General features: G+C 39.3%; 1 protein-coding gene and 1 long non-coding RNA gene across 2 annotated transcripts in view; one reads left to right on the top strand and one right to left on the bottom strand.

Moving 5' to 3' along the window:
* CPA6 (carboxypeptidase A6) overlaps positions 1-24,675 on the bottom strand; it is an 82,101-nt gene that overhangs the window by 33,338 nt on the left and 24,088 nt on the right. Inside the window, exon 2 of the mRNA XM_066332121.1 lies at positions 12,585-12,660. Coding sequence (XP_066188218.1) covers positions 12,585-12,660 — 76 coding nt within the window. The remainder of the gene's footprint in view (positions 1-12,584; positions 12,661-24,675) is intronic.
* LOC136369357 (uncharacterized) lies at positions 9,557-16,679 on the top strand. The gene is made up of 3 exons (XR_010745016.1): positions 9,557-9,606; positions 10,647-10,980; positions 16,054-16,679. It is a non-coding gene; the product is annotated as an uncharacterized lncRNA (long non-coding RNA).

Raw genomic sequence — 24,675 nt, forward strand, 5'->3', positions numbered from 1 at the left:
TGTTATTGTGCCATCCGTATCTGCACAGACACAGGGATGTTTCTTGTCCATTTTTACTTCCTTTTGTTGCCAAATCTGAAATACACTTGGGTATTTTAGGCCAGGACATGAATTTACAAGAAAGCAAGAAAGTCTGCAAATCCCTTTTTCAAAGGGATTTGAAACTCAGTTTTCTGGACCCTGTAGTAATATAGTGTACTAGCACATACTTTTCAACAGAGGTGAGCACAGTTCCACCTCAGCCAGCAGGGGGACAGTGGAAAGAACACAAATCAACAAAACTCTTTCCAGAGCTTCTGGATATTCATGGGAAATTATAAATGGGAGTTTCAGCGACAGTCTATATCAAAATGACTAATAGGCATGCCAAGATCCACAGGCCTTAAATATATGTTTGTAAGCTGAATACAAGGAAGGAAATTGATACTGACTACATGTACACACATTTCTTAAAGAGAATCTAAAAAGAATTAATACTTGATAAATATATTTTGGTTTTTTGTCTTATCTTTTCTGTTTTATTGAATCAGCTGTGCTAGGCTGCACTGATGAAGCTCTTTGTACAGCTCATGAGTGTCCACTGCTTTCCAGGTATTTTAGAAACTTTATATAAGCTATACTTCAAAAGCTCCCCACTTCTTTTCTGTCATAGAAGCTATTTGAAAACATCAAATGCATTTACTTGGTCTTGCTATGGACCTCATTTGCAAGAGGAGTACAATCTTGCAACAGAGTTTATAGGGAGACAGGTTTAGTTCTTACCATTTCTCAAATGACCCTGAGTAAGAATATTCTGATTACTAAGAGGGCATCTGATGCTGAACCTGGTGCTACCTCTTCCAGCAATGGTGAAGCTCAGCCAGTTAATCCAATTAAATGCCTGCTACTTTGGAAGGAGCAGAATTGAAACACAGGGCCAGCCTCTACTTATTCTTGCCAAAACCACTCTTTGTTTCATGCTGCCACAATATGGTCTCTGGATCCATAGTGGTGGGTGGGTGCAGCATCTTTTGAAGTCTAACACCAGGACTGGCAAAGTTCATGAGGCTTGTGAAGCTGACAGCAGCTATGACAGATGGTCAGTAGAAATCAAAGTCATGAATTAAATGGTGCTAAATGCTGCTTACAAATAAAGGTTGTCTCACTGTGCTAACACCCTATGTTTGTTAGTTTATCTGTCTTCCATATTTTGATAAATTATAGGCACCCAGTGAAATTCCCTTCTAATTCAACATGGGGAATTTCACACATTAGATATGTGTATTTGACTTTAAGATGTATTCCTAAAAATATACATCAGAAAGGGTAATTTTGTTGCTCTTAGAATAACAGTCTATCAATCAGCTCAGCTTGAGCCACCTTTATAAAAATAACAACAGATTGTTACATGCAAGCTAAGAACAACTGAAGGGAAGTGTCTCCTGGCCAACTGCAACAACTAAACACACAAAACTAGAGTAGAAAAAAACCCGAACAAATCACAATTGATATACACGTGAAACATTTTTTTGCTCTTGACAGTTACTCAGGATTTGTTTTGGTGAAACTCACCACGGAGGGGATAAAACAACCAATATTCACACTATTAGTTATAACATCACCAGACTCTTGAAGTTCTGAGATATTCTAATTGTTCCTCACATTACTGGCTATAAGTGAAAATTAAAAGCAGAAGCAATTTTCTTTTTACTAATGAAATCTGGAGCATATTGCCACTATCCTCTTTTGGTGAAAATGCAGTATTTCACTCCTGGCATTGTTCAGGAAATGAGACAAAAAAACCCCGTATTTAGGATGCAAATCATTCCACTTCATCTCAGTTCCCCGTTTGGGTAACTTGGCTTCCTTTGACTCCCACTTCTCATCCTTTGCAATGTAAATGAAGCAGTCAGTGCCTCTCTGGGAGATGTTACCTGTGCTGTCCAGAATACCAGTCACTGGCTTGATTTTGCCTTATAAAGCATATAACAAACAACACGTTTCTCCACCAGACATCTTATATATATTGCAGCTGTCAGCTTGTCCTTGGTGTGACAAGTACATGGAAACTGACAAACAGAAGATGGATTTCAGAGCAAGCATATTTGGACTGAACAAGTCCAACTATCTTCTACTCACTGTCATCTTCAGGACACTTCATCACTGCATCTTCCAAGGATACTGAGGGTCTTATTGAAGGAATCACTCTTATTTCAACATCATTCCTCTCACAAATATGTCTTGGATTTCCATGCTGGGCTCTGCTGACTAGTGAGTGGCAGTGAAACTAATTGCTGTCCTATCCTCTTCACTCTTTATGATGGGGTGTTGTTACCCCCACACACACTACACATGAGCCTTTAGACAGTATTGTGGAGTACCAGTCAGTGCCAAAAGATTTCTATTTGCTGTATGGGTGGCTGGATTTGGTAGGTGGGAGGAAGATTCTCGAGCTACAAAACAAACTGATGCAGAAATCCTATTAAACTCCCTGAGTGTACAGCCAAATATTTGAACCCCAAAATTCACCTGGAATCTTGAGGCTAGAGGAAAAGCAATATGCTTTAGAGCGTGTCTGCAAACCTAAATATTCTCATCTCCTTTTCAGAACACTCTTATTTGCACATCTTTTCCTGTCTTTCAAGCAGCAGGTTGCCTTTAAAAGGTGTTGGGATGTTAAAGCCTCTGGATAATAAACAGAACCCAGGTAAGATTTTTCAGCATGTTTGGAGTTGGGACCAGGAGAACCAATTACACAGCACCTGCCACTCAAGTGTGACCATGAGTACCTGTTCTCTGGGACAGTGGTGGCTCCCCAGGGGCACAGTGAATTCTCTTTCCCAGAATCTCACTGGGGGCATTAGCATCCTGACTTGCTTTCTATGAGTAAAAAATGGTATGTAAGAACACACAGGCAGATCTCTTTTTCCAAAGCATTTAAACACATTATTGCTTTATTTAACAAAGAAAATGTAAGAGATTACACTTTGTAACTACATAAAAAGTAGTCTTTTTTAACTGCCTGTTCTTTTTTCAGCCTCACTTGTCCCACAAAAGTCCCTGTACTTCAGTTTTTGCTTATGAAAGCCAGGTTTCTTTGTAGGCTGTTTCTCTTTAAAGTGAGGTGTTAAAAGACAGCTCAAATAAATCTATCAACTCTTACCTGGACACCTTCCAAGGTATAGCAACACTGAACTCATTAGTCTCATAGGTTTTGGTCAGGGCAGTGATGAAAAGTCAGCACAAGGCAAAAGGACAAATATTTCAAACAGATCTGAATGCTTAACTAACAGGATTCAGAATTTCTTCCAAAGTAAAAATTATGCAAATAATTTTCCAAGAATACAAACACTTTGTTAGTATAATTCCACATATCACAAATGGTGCACAGAAAACTCTCTTCTGCTCTGCCAAGACAGAAAACAGAACAGGGAGTTTTTTATTCCCTAATTCGGTTTTCCTCCAGCTCATTCCATGCCCATGGAAAGGAAGAGAGTCTCCCTGCTTTTCCCCACGAACACTCTCATGGCTGCCTAAATCCCACTGTCTTTTTTTTTAAATTCACGTGACTGAAATAAATGCTCAGCTTCTTTAGACCATGGGGTTTAGGCTGGCCTTTGTAATTAAAGCTGTTTTCTTGGGCAGTAGCCTCCAGTTGTCCCTCACTACCTTTTCATAAGCAGATGTTTAATTTCTTCTTCCATTTAGCCTGAAAGGAAGATGCTTACTGCTCTCATCAGGTCTGCAATTATGTATCAATCAAAAGAGATATTTGTCATGAAAATAACTAGAATAACTTTGCCATAACTTACATTTAGTATCTGGAGAAAACAGTTTATGATTTATCTGTGTTATTCCCCATGGAGACATAATTGTGTTAGATGTTTTATTACCTAGCAATTCCAGTTTTTATTCCTACTGAGTTGTGTCCAGCAATACAGGTGCCAAAGATGGCCTTGTGCTTACCATCACTACAAATAGCATTTCTTTGAGAAATGCTGTCAACTGTAAAGTTCAGAATATAATTATTTTTATGATGCTGTCAGTCAAAATGCCTTAGGATTTCTGAGTCTCTTGTAAAACGGAACGTGCAGTCAATAATGAAAACTGGGGTAATCTTTGCTCATGGGCTCTTTCAGGAAATGTGGGTCTCCCATTTATATCCAGATACTCAGGTATAGATGCATTAAAGACCTAAGCAGTCATGAAAGTCATTAGATATGTTTTCAATTATAAACGCAGTAGGAGAGACAGAGAATGTAAGTGGAAAACACTTTAGTCTTACTGGCATCATCAGAGGTCTGACTACCTGAGTTTTATCACATAATACATGGGAAACACAGTCACTTACATGTATGCACACAAACACCTCTCACATGCACATGTACAGTGTGCACCAGGATTTTAGACTTGTGTTGGTACACATGAAAAGAAAGAAGCAAGCAAGAATGACTCTTGTTCACGGTGACACTGCTGCATAATTACAGCAGGGCTGTGGTTGATCTGGAAGGCGCAGAACTGCTCCTCTGGAATGTCTTCACCCTTGCAAATGTTTTTAGGGCCAGGACTGATTTCATCCTCACTTGCTCCTGCCAATTAAGGAATTTAATTGACAGTCCTGACTGCCAGTCTGATTCAGCTGCCCTTTATTTTGCATTCAGCTGCAAAATGGTCCAGTGGCAATCCAGTGTGGAATTCCCTGTGCTTTCTAAAAGGACTCACAAGGTAGTCCCTGTGCAAAGTAATTTAGGTTTCTGATTGAGTGCACTAGACATTTTACTGGCTCTAACTTTTCAGTATTTATTTGCTTTTCAGTGAGGCTGGTAAGAGTAATTGTGCCAATAAATTGGGAATGATTCATGGGATTGCAACAACCATAACACTGGCAGGAACAGAATGTGAACAATGCACAGCTTGAAGTTTTGAGTTTTGCAAATCTTTGTGGAACTATAACGAAGTAATGGTCTTCCTACTCTATTTACACTGGTATAATTTTACACAGGGCTCTACACTGAAAAGAACCTGTAGGCTATTCCTCAAGAGAGTCCACTGAGATAAAACTCATACTCAATTATACAGTAACTGAATATCTGTTCTTACAAGTACAGATGCCATTGGGCCAAGTATATTTGAAAGACGTGAAAAAGTCTTTAACAGACTCATTAAGAAAATGCCAAACCCTCCTTTTGTTTATTATTAAGCTATTTATAGCTTGGTTCAAGTTGCAGTTGTTGCTGCACTGCATGGGAAATGGAATAGTAAGCCCTGGATCTGATTCTGCTCCCACTGGGGGTGTGCTGATGACTTTATTGAGCTCAGGCTTCCTTAGAGGAAGCAGATTCCTTCCATCTCAGAAAGTCCATGCTTTCTGAGTCTTGTGGGAACAATACTGTCACTACCTGGGCTACCCTGTTCTGTCTTGTATTTCCCCACTAAAGTTTTTCTGCAACAACATTTTCCTTCTGAGACTGGCAAGTGGATTCCAAACATGTACTTTGATATACTGATGAATACTCTCTGTTGTCACCTGATGTTCCTTGTGTATCTGAAATATTCTAATACCTGAATGGAACCCTAACCATGAGCTAGGGTAAAATCTAGACTGAAAATCAAAGCATCTGCTTATTACAGATATATCTGCTGTAGGTGCAAAGTAAAATGCAGGCAGCCCTGGCTGCTGAGCCAGTTCTTTCCTTCTGCAAATAAGAATAGCTCCACTTGGGCTGACAGACTTTCTTAGTGCATTTCAGACAGGGTTTTGTCTTCTGAAGCCTTTTTAAGCATTTTCCTATGGAGGTGTAAACTATCAGATTTATAGCCAAGTGATCCTTTTTCCCTATGAGACATTTTTTCTGATTCCCTGAACTGCAATGACAGGATCAATTCAGGGATTACAATGGATAAGCAGCTGCTGTAAGGGCTAGAAAACAAACAAAAGAGAATGGAGTTCTGGCTTCAAGGCCTGCTAGGCTGGCTTCTCCTAAAGTTGAAGAAGTGCCTGGCTGTGCCCAGGAATTTCTTTTATTAAAACTACTGAAGAATGAGTGGTCTAACTCTATTATGCCAGGAATGTTCACAGAGCAGTTGGTTCTTTGCTACCTATACAAACAGTCCCAATCCCAGTCAGGCGTTATGTGATAAAAAGTACTTGGAGACCACCGATGGAGTAGAAGTTATCAGTCAAGGCTCAAATGAAGTGCTGCTTCAAAAATAATGCTTACAAAGGAAAATTCCAGAGCAGATAAACAGAAGCTGCTGCATCTGAGGACCCAAGAAAATCCCCGTTTCTTTGCAAAGCACTTGGGAATGTGACATTTGTTTCTGTCAGTCAGGTCCAACAGAATTAAAACCATGAAAGGGTTCATAAATCAGCAACAGGCTCTTCAAATTGTCTTCTGAACAAGAAAGAGCAGGAGAAAATAGCCAGTCATTGGAGAGGTGTACAAAGCAGAGGGATAGCAGATGGACAAGAGGAGTCCTGGGGGACAGATAATGGGCAGTAATGTTCATGTTACTGTGGTATTACCATCCTAAGTATTTCTCTTTCATTTGTTGATTACTGTAATAATTTGGAAATTATAAGGATGGAACAGTGAACCTGCAAAAAGATATTTCTGGTATTAAACACTAAGTCGGGATTAAAGATTGTATCGTATCTATAAAAAGAGAAATTATTTTTTAGAGCAAAGGACTGCAAAAGAAAATGAAAAATTCAAGACTGGCACCTGTGATGGCATTACAGCAGCAGGCAATCTCTGGACAATGATCTATAGCTTGGAAAATAAATAATTCAATGAGTTTGCACTTGAATTGTCTAAGTATTTGCTGCATTTCAGTCCATCACAACCATATAAATATGGTCCTCAGCACTGCTATGCAATGTACTTGCTATACATGTATAGTATACTTACTTACACACTATACATCTTACATGAAAATCAAGGCAGGAGCTCCACCATCATTTATCCCTGTCATACTCACGGTCACAACTACCCCAGTGGGCTTTGGCACAAGATCTGTGCAAAAAGTGTCTAAGGATGTGGGGTGGTGCTGCTGGCAGGAAGCACAGTTACCAGGGTTTTAGTTTTCTTCCCCACAGAGACTGAAAGAAATTATGTAGGAACATGCTGGAGACAAGACATACTGCTGTACACATACTGATGGCATCTCCCAGTTGCTACTACCTCTGCCACTCAGTGAAAACCAGAAACTGCCATCTCCTGCCCCAAAAAAGAGCATGGCTCTCTGTTCCCCTCCTGCCTCATTTCTTCTGACCTCAGACACATATTGTTCCCTAAGGAACAGTTGCATACACAGCAGTGCATGATGCACAAAAGTTTTCTGAGAACTTGTTCTGGAGAGATATAGTCCAAGAGTGAGGGGCTGGTGGGGAGGCACAGGGAACTGTGCTCAGCCTGGCTGAGACAAGAGTGATCCAGGCCAGAGCCCCCTCCTGCTGCTTTGAGACTGGAGTGCAGCTGATCTGACTCAGTATATTTAGGCTTCTATATTTCTTCTTTATGGTAGCTGAGTTTATTGGTTAAATACATGCCCATTCAGGCAATTTTACAGAACTCACAGCAGAAAATTTTTAATTTGTAGGGCTGGCTATTTTTACTGGCAGTGCAGATCTACATGCTATTTTCACCTCACCAGGGAAAAAAAAAAAAAAAAAAGCAATATTCTGTCACCTCAAAGTTAACAGAACCAGCCTATGAAGGAATCAATTTATAATAATGATTAATAACAAAGTACTGTGGGCAATGGAGCTACAGACCAAAACTAATTTGTGGAAATTACTCAGCAAGTGATTATGACTTATGTGATTTGCCACTGGGCAATTCATGAACAAAAGTAAAATGTGTGGAATGAAACGTTCATTTATCCATTATTCACTCACTATAAGCAATGGCATTCATATGGTAGCAGAGCCTGGACAATTTGGGTAGAATCCAGGGATTTGTTCCACCAAGCATTATATAGATTTTTTTTTTCCTTAAAAAAGGGGGGCAAATATCCCTCCTATGGAGCTCCAGATGCTAGGTTTAAGATGTTCTTAGGCACTACACCTTCTGTAAAAGTGTGTACAGCTCAGGTATTGGTAGAAGAGCAGTCCTGTTTGACATCAAGAGGTTTCCATGTGAACTAAAAACCCTGAGTAGTCCTCCAAATTCTTATATGAATTTTATGATTTATGTTTTAGCTCAACTGTCACTGTCCAAGTTAATCACTGGGGAGACATTCTAAGGTACTTCAAATACATCAAGACATATAGCCAATTCCAAGATGATCCTCCAAGGATGTCTCAGCGCTGGTTTCTGTAAATGCACAGAGATTCCTTTGGTGTCTGGTGCTTTTCCCAAAAGAGATGGACCTTGCTGACCTCTATGGCACTGACTTCAGCATGGAAAAAGGAAAAGCTCTCACCACTTCTTTCCCCACTGCCCTGGCATTAGAGCAGACTGTAAATGACAAATTTACTCAGGAAAAATCAGTGAAGACAGTAATTAAGAAGCTGGCAGATAAAACAAGTGAAATGACACATTGCTGTTCTTTCTAATGCCGGTTTATGTTCTTCTTGGTTCTTTCCCCTTTGTCCAAATCAGTAGACAATAAGGAGGGGCATCTTTGCATTTGCTTTATTCTCTGCTTGGCACCAAAATACATTGCCTTTGCAATAGGACCATCAGGATAATTTTTTCAAGCTTTGTGATAAAGTCCTTCAGAAGGACAGGGTAATTTGAACTGAACAGAGAGTTTTTCTTATAATTCTTTGGATTATGAGAGGTAGGCTAAGTCACTCTGCCTTACAAGTGTAAATTTAAAGGCAGAAGAAAAGGACTGGAATGAACAGAGAACACCAAAAGTCTGCAGAAAACCTCCCTCCACCACACACAGCGAGGAGGAAGCCTGGAACAGGAGGGATTATGTTCCCTTTGCCTTATTACCACAGATGGTCTGTTCTGGGCAAGGAAATCCTGCAACAAGAATACAATCCATTTGTGCAGAATCTACTCTGTGCTTGCACTGTCCTGGGAATTTATTCAAAATACTTACGTTGTGCATTGCTCACACCAGGGGTAAACTCAGCTCCCCAAAGGATTTTTGTGCCACAATTCCTGTTTTACTAATGGGGACTAATCCTGACATCCCTAGAAAGTGTAACTTTTGCTCCTCTGAAATATACCTCATCTCTAATAGACTGACTTTCCAGGGTAGAAAGCCATATCTGAATTGTAACCCAAGTGCATGTATTCTTCTCAATTCTACAACAAAAGTAGTACAAGTTTTATTTTTATTGACTTTCCTTGTTCTTGTAATACTGACAATGGCAGAGAATACTATCAGGCCAGATCATAACTCAGGCTGAAAACTGAATTTTGCACAACGCTGAGTAATATAACAAAACTGTAATGTCTCATTGTAGGAGAAGGGAATATAGGTGACCTTGTCCCTGAAAAGTAACAGCCGTGCTGATTGCTCAATACAGCCTTGCCCCAATGAGTCACGGCTATATCCAATACAGGTAAGTGTGATAAAAGGGAGTGGGTTAGCTAGTGGGCAGGAGGATCACAATGTGAGAATCATGAAGAAGAAGGATTCTGGGGAGAGAATCACTGCTGTGAGGTTAGTCTGGGACTGCAGTTACAGCCTGTTGTTGCAACCTGCAGTCACAGTCTAGCTGGGTAAAAGCCTGCAGTCAGAGCCTGTACACTAATGCATGCAGTAACAGTTTAGCAGGAAATAACCAGCAGTCAGAGTCTGCAAGGGAAACCTACAGTAGGAGATTGCTGCAGGCAGAGTCAGTGAATGGTTGGAGTCGGGATGGCTAAAATGTAAAGAAGAGTAAACTAGGATGCTTTTCATGCTGTGATAAACAAGAAGTCTGTGTCTTGGCTCATTTCTACCCTCTAACGAGAGGACTGCTGCAACATTTCAAAAAGATCCAGGTTTCATCTTTATTTCCCCCTTGAGAAACAGCATGTGTGAGCAATGTTACAGGTTAGTATTAATTTACTGCTCAAACCAAAATAGATTCAAAGAAGATGTGTCTTTGAACCAGTTCTGGTTTTCTGACTCAAAAATGAAAAAAAATCACAAGTGTAGTTTTTGAAATTATAGGAATTTGTACATCTCTGTTGACACTCCTGCTCATATTTCTGTTGTTTGTCAGGCTTATTGTGTTAAGATGGCAACAGGACTATATCTGGGGTTTGTTATTTTGCACTGCTGAGGGTTGTTTTTTGTTTGGGGTTTTTTTTGTTTGTTTGTTTGTTTTGTTTTTTTTCTCTCTCACTCTCTTCTGTTTTCTCCAGTGCATATAATCAACACTGGGCTTAAAGGCTCATATTTAAAAAGCTGAATGTAAATCCACTGTCCATTGAATTTCAACTCTGGAAGTCCGAGGACAGGGGAGAATTGATATGGTGACTAAAAGATTGCGCAACTCCAAAAACATGGTTCTCCAGAGAGGCTGATGACTTGCGGCCACAACTGACTTCTGCTGGTGTTGTAAGGACTAGGCATTTCTGAGGAGTGTTGTTATTGATCCACTTCTTCATGAGGAATAACTTGATAATTTTTTTGTGGAGTGGAAATACAATAAATTAATGTTAAATATATCCATTACTTATTATCCACTTGGGTGTCTCTTCCTCCCCATGCAGATGGGCAGTGAAGCAGCTGCAGATGGAAGAACCCTAAGACCTGACATGCAGCCAAACCCAGCCTGTGTTCATGAAACCGGGTGTCACTACACTCTGTCTTTTTTGAGTCTTCCTTTCAACCTCCTCAGCTTAGTTTCTCATCAGAATCAATCATTTTCTAATTAACTAGTCAGCTTCTGGTGAAGTTTGCCAAAATTTTATTATCCTGCTCTCAGAGTTACAGTATGCAATTATTTATTCAAGTTTCTACTGCTCCCACTTTGATGGAATTGAGTGAAGGAATCTCTTTCTGGGAGCCTAAGGGAGCTCTGTAATGAGAAACAGTTACAGGAAGGTAAGTAACCCCTTTGCTTTTCAGGGTTTACAATATAAGGAGAAAGGAAAAAACACATGTGCTCCCTCTTTATGTTCCAACATCCAGGGGGGAGAAATTAATGCAAAAACCAGCTTCCACATGTATTGCTTGGGTTTAGAGTTAGTTTTTTTCCCTAATTGGGAGTAAAGCAAGTATCCTTTTTGGGGTGTTACAGCCACATTCACAGGTGAGGGTTAATAAGCAGTGCAGAAACAAATATGAGACAATATTCTTTAGGAGAGTTGGGCATAACAGTGCAAAGTGTGGTAATCCATGGCATCATGACATGTTGAACATTGAAATTTTTCACGTAACCTGTGTGCAGGTGGGATGTCTTGAGAGTGGGGGTTACAAAGTACAGCATCTTGAATGGGGAACTAACCAAACACACCATTAAGAAATGCAGATGTGATGAAGACAGCCTCAGCTGTCCTACTTAAAGCTAGTAAGTTGTCAATGTCTTGGCTGCTCGAGTATTTGCAGCAGTAAGCCTTCTCTGGGGCTGAGGTACCTAAGGTAGCTCAGTCCTCTTTCTTTAAAAGTATTAAAAAAACAGTAGCAAGAAAGCTTCTTTACAACTGAATGATGGAAGGGTTTCAGGAGGGTGTAAGAGGTCTTCTAACACCTTACTTTTGTTTTATTTGGTATACAGACAGACACTTGATTTACTTGTATCCCAGATGTTAACTATTGGACCAGAAAATTATATGCACCTTCATTTGTTCCTCACTGAGAACGCAATCATTATGTAAGGTTTCAATAATAGAGGTAGAATTACATTGCAGACTGCCTTACAGTTTGCTGGAGTTGAAGGCAGTGAGCAGCCCTAAGCTTTTGCACATGCTCTAAATGCTGTGGCGCTCAACACGCAACCTGATTCTGCTCCATTTAGGCTGTTTTGGTGACTAATAATGAAGCTTATCCCTTTCCCACAGTGCCTGGGGGTGGTGTATGTGCACGGTGCAGTCCTTTTTTCGGGACTATAGACTGGATTACAGGTATTCTCCATCCTCTGAGATGCTGGGCCGGACTGCTATGGGAAGACTGCCTCTGCCCTTGTAAGTTATGCCAGCAAAGCAGCATGCTGTAGAGTGCCCCTGTGCTGCAGTGGTACCACTATGTTTCATTTACATCTGCAGGGAAAGGCTAGGGAAGAAAGATTTTTGGCTTGCTACCCTAGACACTCTGTCAACTGCCTCTTGAAAATTATTCTGCCAGAGAGATTCTCAGACTGAGGCCTTTCATATTTCTTTCTGTGTTCACAACTTCAATTAACTCAGTGTTTTAAATAACATCATTGAGCAGATAATGAAGCAACTATGTATGCTAACAAGAAGTGGAAGAGCAAAGAAAGCAAATTTACAAGTGTGGCACCTGTACTGCCTTAAGGAATTCTGTGTTGTTAAATTTCTCAGGCATGAAGAATCTAATACCTATGCTATTTTATTGATAAATTAGGAGTTTAATGGGCAAAGATGTTTTTCGAGATAATAAAACAAAGTGCTAAATGAAAGGCAATTCAGTTAACCCACTAGTCTTCAAGAAAGATCAGGAAAAAAGAAGATGAAAATAATCAAACTCACCTTAAGCCTGTTGATTGCAGCCCTCAGAATCTGTGTTTCCCTCTCACTCTCAGGAACAACTCGTATGACTTTATCACTGCCAATAACAGAAAATTGAATTAGCACTTTGCAGGAATTAGGAGTAATTAGGTTCAGATAGCTACTGTAATTGTGCTCTTTTTCAGCACCTGCAAAATGTTGGGTGAACTGGAGCTCTGCTTCTAAACTTGCTGCTGGATTATGCACTTCCATAGAAATTATTTGCTCTTTACGGATCAGTGTCAGCTTGACCTTCCATCTCCACATTGTTCATTCCAAGTTAAACCATTCAGGGTGTCATCTTCCATACTAAACATATGCCTCAGAACAAAGCAATTATTTTTTTTCCAAATGATTATTCTGTTTCTGAGGATGAGATTAAGTAAAATACACTGAGATTTTTTCGTGTTTAAACCTTTAATGGACTTTGCAAAGTTCACTGTTCTCATGCATTCAAGAGGGGAGTTGACTTGAGGAAAGCGGTGATCTTCCTATTGGGGCATGCCTTTTGCTTTACCCATTAAAACTAGCACAAATTTTGTGAAGTAAATAGCTGCTCATACATGCTCAGAAGGCTCTAGATAATAGTAGCTGATTTTATTAATTTTCTTTAACAGAAACTGAAATAGAGTAATTTTTAGGTAAGATATGAGGAAGAAATGATTCACTGTGAGGAGCAAAAGAACTGATTGCCCAGAAGCTGTGGATGCCTCACCCTAGCAAGTGTTTAAGGCCATGATGGATGAGGATCTGAACAACCTGTTGAGGTGAAAGGTGTCCCTGTCCATGGTGGGGGGGGCTGGAACTAGATGACCTTTCAGGTCCCTTCCAACTCAAGCCATTCTATGATCTACACGGACATAATTTTGCAAACAGGAAACAAGAAACTGAATGATTCTTCAATGACATGTGTCATGACCTATGGGATGCTGGAGACCACAGAAAATAGAGGGGATGATCATGTAACTAAAATATCAGCCATACACAAGAAGAATGAAGTAACTTTACATGGCCAGTGTGAATTCTGGTATTTTCCTACATTTTGAGTTTTTAATTTGTGTTGTTGATAATCAGTGCATCTCTTCCAGGAGATCCTGGAGGTCATGCATATCTTTATTTCTACAGTTCCATCCACTAGCCAGAATGCCTTTTAAATATTTCCTTTATCTACAGTTTCTATATTATGTGGGAATTTTAAACAGTAGAATGTCCCTTGACATTGAGGGCTTGTCCCTTAAATATCTTGTGAGTTCTCGTAGTTTGCTGAAGGTTCTGAGAGTGCTGAGAAGGTATCTGGCCAACTAGAAACAGCACTGCTGAGTGTGCCCTTCCTGGCTCACTGTTCTAGGAAGGGTCCCAGGCTGCTGCTGTTCTCAGGTACCAGGTGTTGACTTTGGTGAACTGCAGCTACAGCTCTGGTAAGACTTGCCTTCATTGCAAGACTCCTTAATGTGTACACAGGTAAGCATTAAAGGTAAGCATTACTGCCAGTTCAGTAGTTCACCTCTAATAAATTCTGAAATGGCTTGCCTGTTTCTGGAAATGATTTCCCCATACCCTCTATTCTTTTTTTAGTCTTTTCTCTATAGTCAACATTTTCTTCCCTTGGTTTGGCGTCTGATCCTTCTTTCTGTCTGAGCTCTCCAGTTTTGGTTCTTGCCCCTGCTGGGTTTTCTCTGTAGACAGGTCCCAAGCCCTCCAACTCCTTCATGGTATTAAAGTTTTTGGTTCAGTTAGACTGTTTACTGCTGCAACAACACTGATGTACCTGCAGGTGTGGACCTCAGTCCATTCTCCTTGGCTGCTGTTGACCTTACTGGACAAATGGTTTATGCCTAAGGAAAAAGATTTCTGAAAGCTCTCCTGTTAGAATTTCACAGCCAAAAAATTTAGGGAAAAATACTATGCTTCCAAGCCAAGTTTAACCTCAGAGCTTGCACAGAAAGGAATAAATCTCATAGAGTACTACAACTGCTGCACCTTTTAAAAGAAAATAGACATTTTTTACTTATCATATATACAACAACAGTAATATACTTTTCCATTACTCACTTCTTTCAAAGTACTAAATTGCTGTTAAGAAGAAAATAATAAAAAGTAATGATTGCCCAGGAAGTTGATCTAGCTAATAAAGATTCATCAGACATTTCTGGAAGGATCGGTACAACCAACATATAAAAACCAGATTTTAATGAAATAAGTAGCTAAGCATGTGTTACGCAGCTGTAATGGAATTTAGAAGGAATGGATATCACTTAGGTACGGTCTTGAATTAACACACATCACTGTAAACTGTCTTCGATTAGCTCAGCAACGCTGTCATTTCCAAGGTGATGAAAAACCTGCCCTAGAGAGGAAAGTATTGGTGCTGTGACAGATTGATCACTTGACACATTGCTGGGAAATGCTTCAAGCTGTGGCTGAGTCTGCTGCTAGAGAGCTCATACCAAACAGTTCAGCAGTTTGGCACGGTAATTTTAGTATTTTATTAAAAGATGGTTAAGGCATCATGGCAAAGCCCTTTCAATTTTTGTGCATGCAAGATGTGGGAATACACTGGATTTCTGAGAACTATCTGCTAACACCCGCTGCTATAGGCTGACTAGTCAGTGGATAATCATTATGTATTCATCAACAAAGCACAGATTGGAAATCCAGCTTTGCTTCAGATATCTACAGTCAAAACTCATAGTCCTAAGGTAATTTTTTAGATTTATAGTTTTTCTGGTTGCATTTCACCTTAAAGAAATCCAGTGATTACCTTAAATGCTATGCAATACCTATTGAATTTAGGCTAGAAATTCAGCAGCCTCCCCACTATTCAAAAGCCAACAAAAATCTATCAGATCACATACTAATGTGGTTGATAAATGGCAATTGTGCCCAAAACAGTCAGGACCATCCCCAGGTGAGGTCCCCTGCCATCCTTTATGTTGAGCTGTTGAGGAGAAAGAAGCAAGTAATCATATATATATCATGGGAAAGTTTTGCTGCCTGCAGACATATGTCAGCAGTCTGCTGATTTATGCAGGTAAGGTTATTTTTCTAACCATGGTGCCTCTAAATCTTTTTTTTTTAACCCTATTTAAAAAAAAAAATCTAAACAAATAGCAAGATGGGATCCATTTTGTATAAATGTAGAAATTTATATCCACCATGAGAAACTTTCAACTTACCCCTAGCAATTAGGCTAATGGAATTTAAAGCTAGGACTTAGTGAGATCTTTTGAATTTTTGTGCAAACACAGTTGAAAGCCTTTGCCAAGAGCAGAACACAAGCTTTTGTAAATGAACTGACTGAAACAGTGTGGTGAGCGAAGAGTAGAAGCCAGACGGCTCATGTCCCCAGGGACAGCCTTATGTCTGAGCAAAATGGGTGACCAGCTGTTGGCCAGCACTGACATGCAATGACATCTTTTTTTTCCCTTCATCACCCCCTTATATTTTTCAGGAACAGCATGAGAAATGACACAGCTGCTTCTGAAACACAGAATATGCTATGTGGCCCTGGGAAGGGTGATGCTCCCTGATGCCAATGGGGATTAAAACCTCTTGGTTTATTTCTTTGGCTTTTTCATTTACTTTTTTCCCATTTACTTCATAGTTTTACTCATCTATGAACAGACCAGATGGATCCAAAGAAACTATTCTGCAGCACAACTACAACTTCTTTACTGATGGAATTAGCAGTTCTCTCTCATGAAACTGTCCTGATGAAATCACATGGAATGAACTGCATTTATGTAAATTCCTCATTTCCTTCAGAAAAATCCTTCTTATTGTTTTATTCTTCTGGCTAATGTGAACCTTAATCAGATCTCTGCTCTCCCATGGAATTTAATAAAAGTACGTTTACAAAGGCTTTACAAGTATTTTAAACACAGTTTAAGAAGTGATATGCCATAAATCAAATACCTATAGTAAAAATAGGGAAGAAAATAAATCCCCTTTTACAGGCATCCATTCCTAATACCAGAGGAGGGATTACAGTTCTTGAAAACAAGCTGCCATAGTTGCTGCCCTTTAGTGGTTCATTAAGGCTGAATGACACATCTGAAAAGCTCTTCAGTATGAAAGTCTCTTGTCAATATGCCATCAGATATTTGTGATGAAAAATCAATTGCTTCATTCCCTTTTCTCAATAAATTCTGACAGTCAAAAGATTAAGAAATAATAAAACATTAATGCTTTTCTCTCTCTCTGTTACTGGGATGAAGAGTTTTGACTGTGACTCAATACTGTTACAAAATCAAGACAGATAAATAAGACTGGACTTCTTCCTGAGACCTAGTGGGTACATCTGGAAAGGGAACTTGACAAAACTTCCTGAGCCCTTCATAATGGTTTTCTATATGACAGCAGATGCTAATCCAAACAGAGGAGAAGACCATTTGTATTATCTAGATAGCGGCATATGTATTTTCTGCCTTTTAGCTGTTAAGGCAAGAAAACTGATACCACTCCTAGTATAAGAAATAGCTCGCTAACTTGTAATTTTGAATGAAAAATAAGTGCTTGGGTAATGTAGGCAGAAGTGCTGAAGAGGAATGTTATGTGTGTTATTGCATTATATTTATCAGCATAGCACAGATGACTTCTTGGGAAGCTAAACTTACACACTAATTCCCTGGCATGGAATATCTGAGTTTTGTAGATGTTTTTCAGATTCAAAAAGGGTTTCTTTACCAAGCAGGAAACTTTACAGACTAAAGCAATGTTATATTGCTAGCAGTCTTCCTCTGCACAGCTTCATTGCAGAGACATATGGTATGGAAATGTTAGTATCTGCAAAAATTCCAGTTTTCATTCCAACTAAGGAACAAAGCTTTTCCAATAAAATCTGGCCTCCAATCTCTCATAAACACTGGCTATAGGGCCATCTAGCTTAAACATAAAAAGTGGGAACCAATTGCTTCAGTGCATGTCTGTCTCAGAAAAGAAAAATGAACTGTGTACAGTAATGAATGCTGTCTTGCTTCATCAAGTGTCATCCAGCCATGTGCAAAAGAAAATAGAAAGAGGGCAGTGATTCAGGGCAGAAAATAAAATAAGAAGTAACAAGATCAATAAACACTTAAACAAACAGACCAAATTAAGCAACCAGATGACAAGGAAATATTGTGCTAACTGTGCAAGATTAAGATCCGGGGGGAGGCTGCAGTAATCTGCTTAAATTAAGCAGTATGTATACTCATTCATATTAATTTCCTAAGAAAACATATTGTAATAACATATTTGCATGAAACAGCCGATGATTGTTTAACTTGGATATGATTCTTCCAATGACATGTTAGTTGAACTACTGCTGCTACTTTTAAAGAAAGGATCATCATCATTCTGAGAACATATTATTGAAAGGAGCTTCTGCTATAACCCCATCTACTTCTTTATTGCCATGGCTTTTGGCAATAAAGTGAGTTGCTCTGTGCTTTGTAAGGAAGCGATGAGTAGATGGTGATGCTGACAGGACCAGAATGTTTATCTGTCCATCTGGGTGCTCCTCTGCCCAAATAGGAAAACTTCTCCTCCTCCCTTTTCATCCTGCAGAGGCATGTTGAACTTGAGTGGTGGGGCCAGACAAGCTTGATTTAATGTCCTGGTTAGACTGTAGCAAACAATTACTCCCTAGCCAGTGTCCTGAACAGATCAGCTGCATACATTTTATCACTTTTCCTGTTCTTCATCCTCCCTTCCACCACACTTCTACCTTGCTTTCCCTACCTTCTCTCAAATAAACAACTCATCCCTAATTACTTCTCCCCGACTGGTCCCAGCTTTATCAGCTTTATCCCAGCTGTATCAGTACCCAAATCTGGTATTTCAAGGTAATCTCAGCTTCATATGGTATCACTGATAGGGTTACCCAGGTATTGTTGCCCAAGAAACATCCCCAGTACTCCCTTCAATTACCTGTGAAATTCAACCTTTTCTCAAATAACTTCTCCTTTAGCTTCTGCAAGATCTAGCTATACTTCACAGTGCACTCTGAATTTTTTGTCAGATTCTCACATTATCATATTCAGCAATTTCTCATGTCATGTCCCATCCTTTATCCATGCCTTATCACTTAGTTTAAGCTCAGGCCAGAGTCCAGTCCATGACCTGCACATTCCTGCAGCAGCCCTCATTCTGGAAGTCCACACAGAAGTCACTCATTGGCTTTTCTGAGCTTCAGAGTTGCTTCAGTTCATTGTGAGCCTTATGCACATTTTGAGACAACTGCAGCAACTATTTTCAAATGAAGTATCTCAGGACTCTGTGCAGCAGATTTGACCTTGGCCTCAGTGAAAGAAGGAACACCAAATCTGACAGAAGGTTGTTAAAGAATTTAGATACCAAGAGCAGAAGGTGAAGGGGAAAATGGTTCAGTGGCAGAGAACTGCATTAAACTTTTTATACTCAGACTTCCTTTAAAACCTTGAACAAACAATCACGAGGCATTTCCAGTGAGGTTCACTGTCAGCTTGGCAGAAAGTTCCTTATACTGAGATCCATATGCTTTGTATCCATTCATGTGGGGAAACCACACTGTTTTTCACTATGGTTGGAGACATTTGATGGTGGATTGGTTTGTCTGGTCCCTCTCCTCCCCATCTGTACCAGTGGCCTGAGCAAGACTCTGGGCTCTATCGTGGTGGGTGTGCTTGAAGCACAGGTATTTTCCAAAGCCTGGCACTCAGCCTGAATCTGAGACCTTTTTGCAGGGCGCACACCTGCATGCAAAGCCTGACGGATGGGCTGGGGTAAGAGCTATGCTCAGCTGGCAGTGTAGGCAGGGTTCAGCTCCCTGCCCCTATAAACAAGGATGAGCTCATCCTTTAAACTTGTGAGAGTATGGAGACACAAATAAACTCACGGCTTTTAAGCTTCCTGATGGCCATGGTAATGGCAGCAAGGCAGGGACCACTGGAAAGTGCTATATACAGCTTTCACAGAACAAACTTCTGCAACTCTTCCTAAGTCTTGAAACATTCTGCTTTTATTCCATAGCCTTCAATGATGCTGAAAAAAACCCTTTTCTTTTTCAAATAATCCAATGTTTTCCACATCTCCATTTTTTTCAATGTATTGATGTCAGTAGAATAACAGCAAAGAGTCCAAACAGGAGATGTCCATGCTCTCTTGTTTTGGAGACAGGTATGAAATTTTGAATATGCTCCAAGGTTGGAAAGAACCCCCACTTTTGGTTGTTCGGGCAAGCTACAAATCTGGAAAATATAAAGTATATTTTCAATGAAAGCAATCTTCTACAGACTTTAATAAAAATTTTAAACACATGGTTTTCTGATAAAATTGCCTAAGTTTAGTATGCACAACCATGAAGAACACACGCTAAAAATGATTTACCATATTTATAGAAGTGTGTTTATATTAAAAATCCCATATAGCCAGAAGTAAGTAAAATAGCTATTTTTCTGATGCCTTACCACACACAAGTGTAAGGTTTAAACCCTTTCTTTTGAATTTTTGAAGTTGACAGGAGATCCTTAATTTATAGAACAAAAACTATCTGGACTCCACTTTTTATAAGTTATGGTTTTACCTGAACTTGCCACTGCAGCCAAATACCTGCACACTTCCAATGGTGTGACAACCACTGAATGTGGCATGTAATTTATCTGCCTTGATGACTTCTTCTCAAGGATCAAATAATACTTCTATCTTTGAAAAGCAGAGGAGAAGAAATCTTACTTTTATTTTTAAAAGTCATGTTCTTCACTTAAATTTGTGTTTATTTTTTCTGTCCTCTAATTTAAACAAAATGCCTATAGGTGGCCCAGAAAAAAAAAACAACTTGCCAAATTTATTACATAATTTCCTTTAACAGCAAAGAGGAAGATCTTATGACCAGCAGACCTTTTCTAACAGTACACTGTTCCTCTCATTAAAATACATGTAATGCTTGTAATGTATTAAATCCAAAACTATTTCCATCTTTGGAGGAATAATTCAGTACAGTAAGAGAACTGTTTTGGTTGATGAGATATCTAGAGATCATTTAATCAGATGTCCCTGTAGCTCTTCTCTGCACCTGTTCCTGGTTTTCTGCTTCTGAATATGGACCAAAAGCACTGTGTAAGTGTTGTTACTCCTTTGAAAATTGTCATACAAACTCAACTGTATGGTCCTAACACATTGAAAATCACAGTCATCCTGTGGCTGAATAGTACTTTGCTGATGTTTTTCTCCTTGATCCAACCAAAGGATTTGCAGTTATAGGAAGAAATTCCTGTATGGATGATCTTAAACTTGAACTTCTGCATTTCACCCTAGTTTTTTCAAGTCAGCTATTAAGTCCATCATGTTTTTCTAACATGTCTTGAACCTTTCCTGAATGAATAGCTTCAGAAAATAACTGGAAATAAAGAAAAACTCTGTATTTTTTGTAGGTAATGATAATTCAAAGGATAGAGAATTAGGGTTAAAGGCATGTAGCAATTGCTGCTGCTGAATGGGACCAAGTTGGGAAGAATTTAGCTATTCCTGACAGGCAATCTCTTAAGGTCAGTTTAAGACTCTGATCCTCAAGCCCTCATGACTGTACAAAGTCTTTCCGCAATGGGAGGAAGCCTTTACTCATTACTTGGTCCTGAAACACAAATAACTTGTAAGCATGTGTTTGTAAGTGTATAAAAAAAAGATCAGAGGAATTGCCTCATACATATTTTAAAAAGTAAATGTCAAGATGGTGAGCATAGATTTAATTTAGGGCTTATCATTAGTGTTTTCTATGCATTTATTCATTTATGCAAGTTACAGCAAGAAAGATGAAAATATTTATGGAGTAAAAAAGTGTTATGGTGTGAAATACTGCTGCATGAGATGTCTGTAGCATGCTAAGTTTCCCCAAACTATTCCATCATCACTTACTGCCTAGTTTGCTTCCACATTATGATTATATATTCTAATTCATGGAAAGTACACTCTTAGTGTCTCTATTCAAATAAAGGACAAAAAGGACACGCTTCTCCACAACTTTGCAAAAGAACAGGACCTGTAGGTTTCAAAGCTGGGGAATACACCAAATTTACTGAAAAAAATTGAGGAAATTCTCTTTTTGCTGGTGTTACTGCAATAGGCTCGCATAATTCTATTTATTTCCATGGAGTCTTGCTAGGTTAAGCAAGAGAAAAACAGCAGCCATTTTTTTTCATTACAGGACAATTAGCTAGTCCTGTGCTTCAGATAAGCATAATAGAAACCTGGTTCTGAACCACTCATCAATATAGGATGCTATTTTGGAGAAGAAATTGTACATCTGCAAGCACTAAGCCCAGAAACAATTACACATGGTGCTACCTGCTAAACACTGCCACAACTGAGAGTCTCACAGGGAGCCCTCCTATTTTCCCTCCAGGGACAGGAGCAAGGTGACAGTGCTGACCTGAGATGCAATACTTTGTGTCCAGGTAGAGTTTCTCTGACAACAGGAATGAGCAGAGTCCCTCAGCAAAGGGACACCTTGCACAGTTAGACTGAGGTCAAATGGTATTTGCAAATTTCTCTTCAAACGGTCTGTACTGCAGAATATCTTCCCAAGAGAAATTATACTGCAGTAAAGGAACAGATAAAATATATATAAAGCAGGGATGTATGGTGGAGTCTTTGAATAAAAAATGCTGGATGGTTGGTCTCCATGACCCTGGTACATTGTGTCATTTTTGCTTTCCACTATCTGCCTTGAATAAAGAGACCAGTGAGACAAACCTAGCAGTAAGTCTGCAAAGGTACAGCTGCACCTGAGAGTATTTCCCAGTTTAATGCACAACCTGGATGTATCTTGGCTTCCAGCTGAACCCTGTGTGACTACTGCACTGTGTTCAATCATCTTTCCCTGATAAAGGATGCACGGTGCACACTGCTGAGCAGTGTCTGTGGGTGTCCTGGAAGGAACCTACACTGTTGGGTAGCAAATATAAACAAATGTACTTTGCTTTTAGCACTGTCAGGTGTTGTACAGCAACTTGTTTTGAAAAAATTGGAGGTGTTTTTGGACGCTTAGTTATGCAATGGGTTTTCTTTAAATCAACTTTCAAAATTATTTTGAATAAATCTGAAAATAAAACTGTTTAATTACATTTTCAGTGAACATGGAAACCAAACGTGTGAAGCAGAAGGAGAGAAAAGTAATTTCCATGAAATTTTTTTTGTTTCACTTTAAAGAATTGTGCAGTGAAAAGTGCAGCTACGATGCTACACCACAGATACTTCAAATTGCAGTGTATTTACTGACCCATCTTTCCTTCCAGATTTCAATCCAATTTCCTGTTAAGTATAAACAAATTAGTTGTGCATGTGCCTGCAATAAGTGGTGTTATTTTACTAAGTATAACAGATTTTTAATGTTCACCTTTTTATAATTTTCAGATAAAGGCCAGTTTGGGTTGGGTTTTTCTTAATATGAGAGTTCAAAACAGCCCTTTGGAACTAGATGTAGTACTACAAAGAGGAAGCCTATGATGACTCACAGAATGTTCTCTCCTAAGGACCACTTTTCCATGGTGATGAATTTATAGACAAGGTTTAGAAACCTTCCGTGGTGGGACAATTTTAGCACACAAAGAGGAAAACACTTAACCAGCTGCTCAGCTGCTCCAAGCAGCTTTATTGATGCTATTTATAATCTTTTTGCTTATAGATATATTTAAGCTGTTTTCAGGGTATGTAATTTTTTTGAGCCTTTTTGTTTGGAAATGCAGAGGTTACATCCATTTGTTTCTCATACCATATGAGTTACTTGATAATTTGTCCAAAGGGAGGAACCAGCCCCTCTGGAGAGCTCATGCTGCCACCTTGGGTGTGTGCTCCCACCCTTCCCTGGCACACTCCCTGCTCACAGACCAGCAGCTTTTCAGATGATTGCTTGCACACTTCTATCAATATTTTGTCAAAAGCATAGATAAGATAGGTAAGGATAAAGACAGAAAATATATGTGGAACCACATCTAGGACCTGCATGTGAATATACAAGTCACCTTACACATCAGTAAAATTAACAGTACGCTAATTGCCTGCAGGATCTGAACATGGGGACGCATTTGTATATATCAGGAGAATGAAAAAAACCCAGCCAAAAAGTGTTTGATGTGATCACCATAATTATCTTCCTCATTACTGATTTTAAAGGCTGGGAACATCAGCACAATAGGTATGTAGAAGTGCTTTTGCTTTGATAATCTCCATCTTGAACACATTGGATTTTGTTCAGTTATTTTTTTAGGGAAGTGAGAAAGTGGAGCATTTGTTATTGTTGTTGTTTTTTGTTTTTTTGTTTTTTTTTTTTTCTATTATTTTAAAAGTGAAGTGGCTTTATGTATTATCAGGAGCCTCTCAGATACTCCTGTGATCAGCTCTATTTAGCAGCTGGGGTGTAAAAGCCAACCAAAATCAGTTTGCTGGACATGGGGCTCTCTTTATAAAGGCTGTGCATTTGTCTAGCCCATCAGGATATTACATTTTATCCTTCTGCATTTTTATAGCCACAAATTTAGGTTCCAACCTGGCACAAGGTTCCTCAGGGGCAGATTAAGGACAGCCTTAATGCCTAATGATGTTGTAATACTTACATCACAGTTCTTCCACTCACTCAGCTATGCATCTTGATAAAACAGATGTCAGGATACTACAACTAAACATGTCTATACTAGATGGCAAGTTTGTAGTCTCACTCAACAGCAAGGAATGGATGGGAAGGAAGAGTACAACACATCCACATCCAAACAAGATAGTTGTGCATAATTTGATGGATCTGAATCTTTGAACTTAATCATGATATGCATATATGCAATCTGACTCTCCTTTGACCTGGATTTTCGAAAACAGATTTTTTACCTCTTGTTCCTCAAACCAGTCCTGAGTATCTTACACAAAACTGACCTGCTATCCTATCACTGAAAAATGATACCTATAGTGCTGAAAGAAAACAAAAGCAGACCAAATGCAGAACGCTATTTGAAAAACAAAATCAAACTGAAGGCTTGGGGAGGGATATAAATATTTTAGTGGCAATGAAATTATTTATTCTCTGAAGACAGCTCCTGTAACACAGCTGCACCAGGCATTAAGGCAATTA

This window comes from Sylvia atricapilla, chromosome 1 (assembly GCF_009819655.1).
Source record: "Sylvia atricapilla isolate bSylAtr1 chromosome 1, bSylAtr1.pri, whole genome shotgun sequence".
In the NCBI taxonomy this organism is placed as follows: Eukaryota; Metazoa; Chordata; class Aves; order Passeriformes; family Sylviidae; genus Sylvia; species Sylvia atricapilla.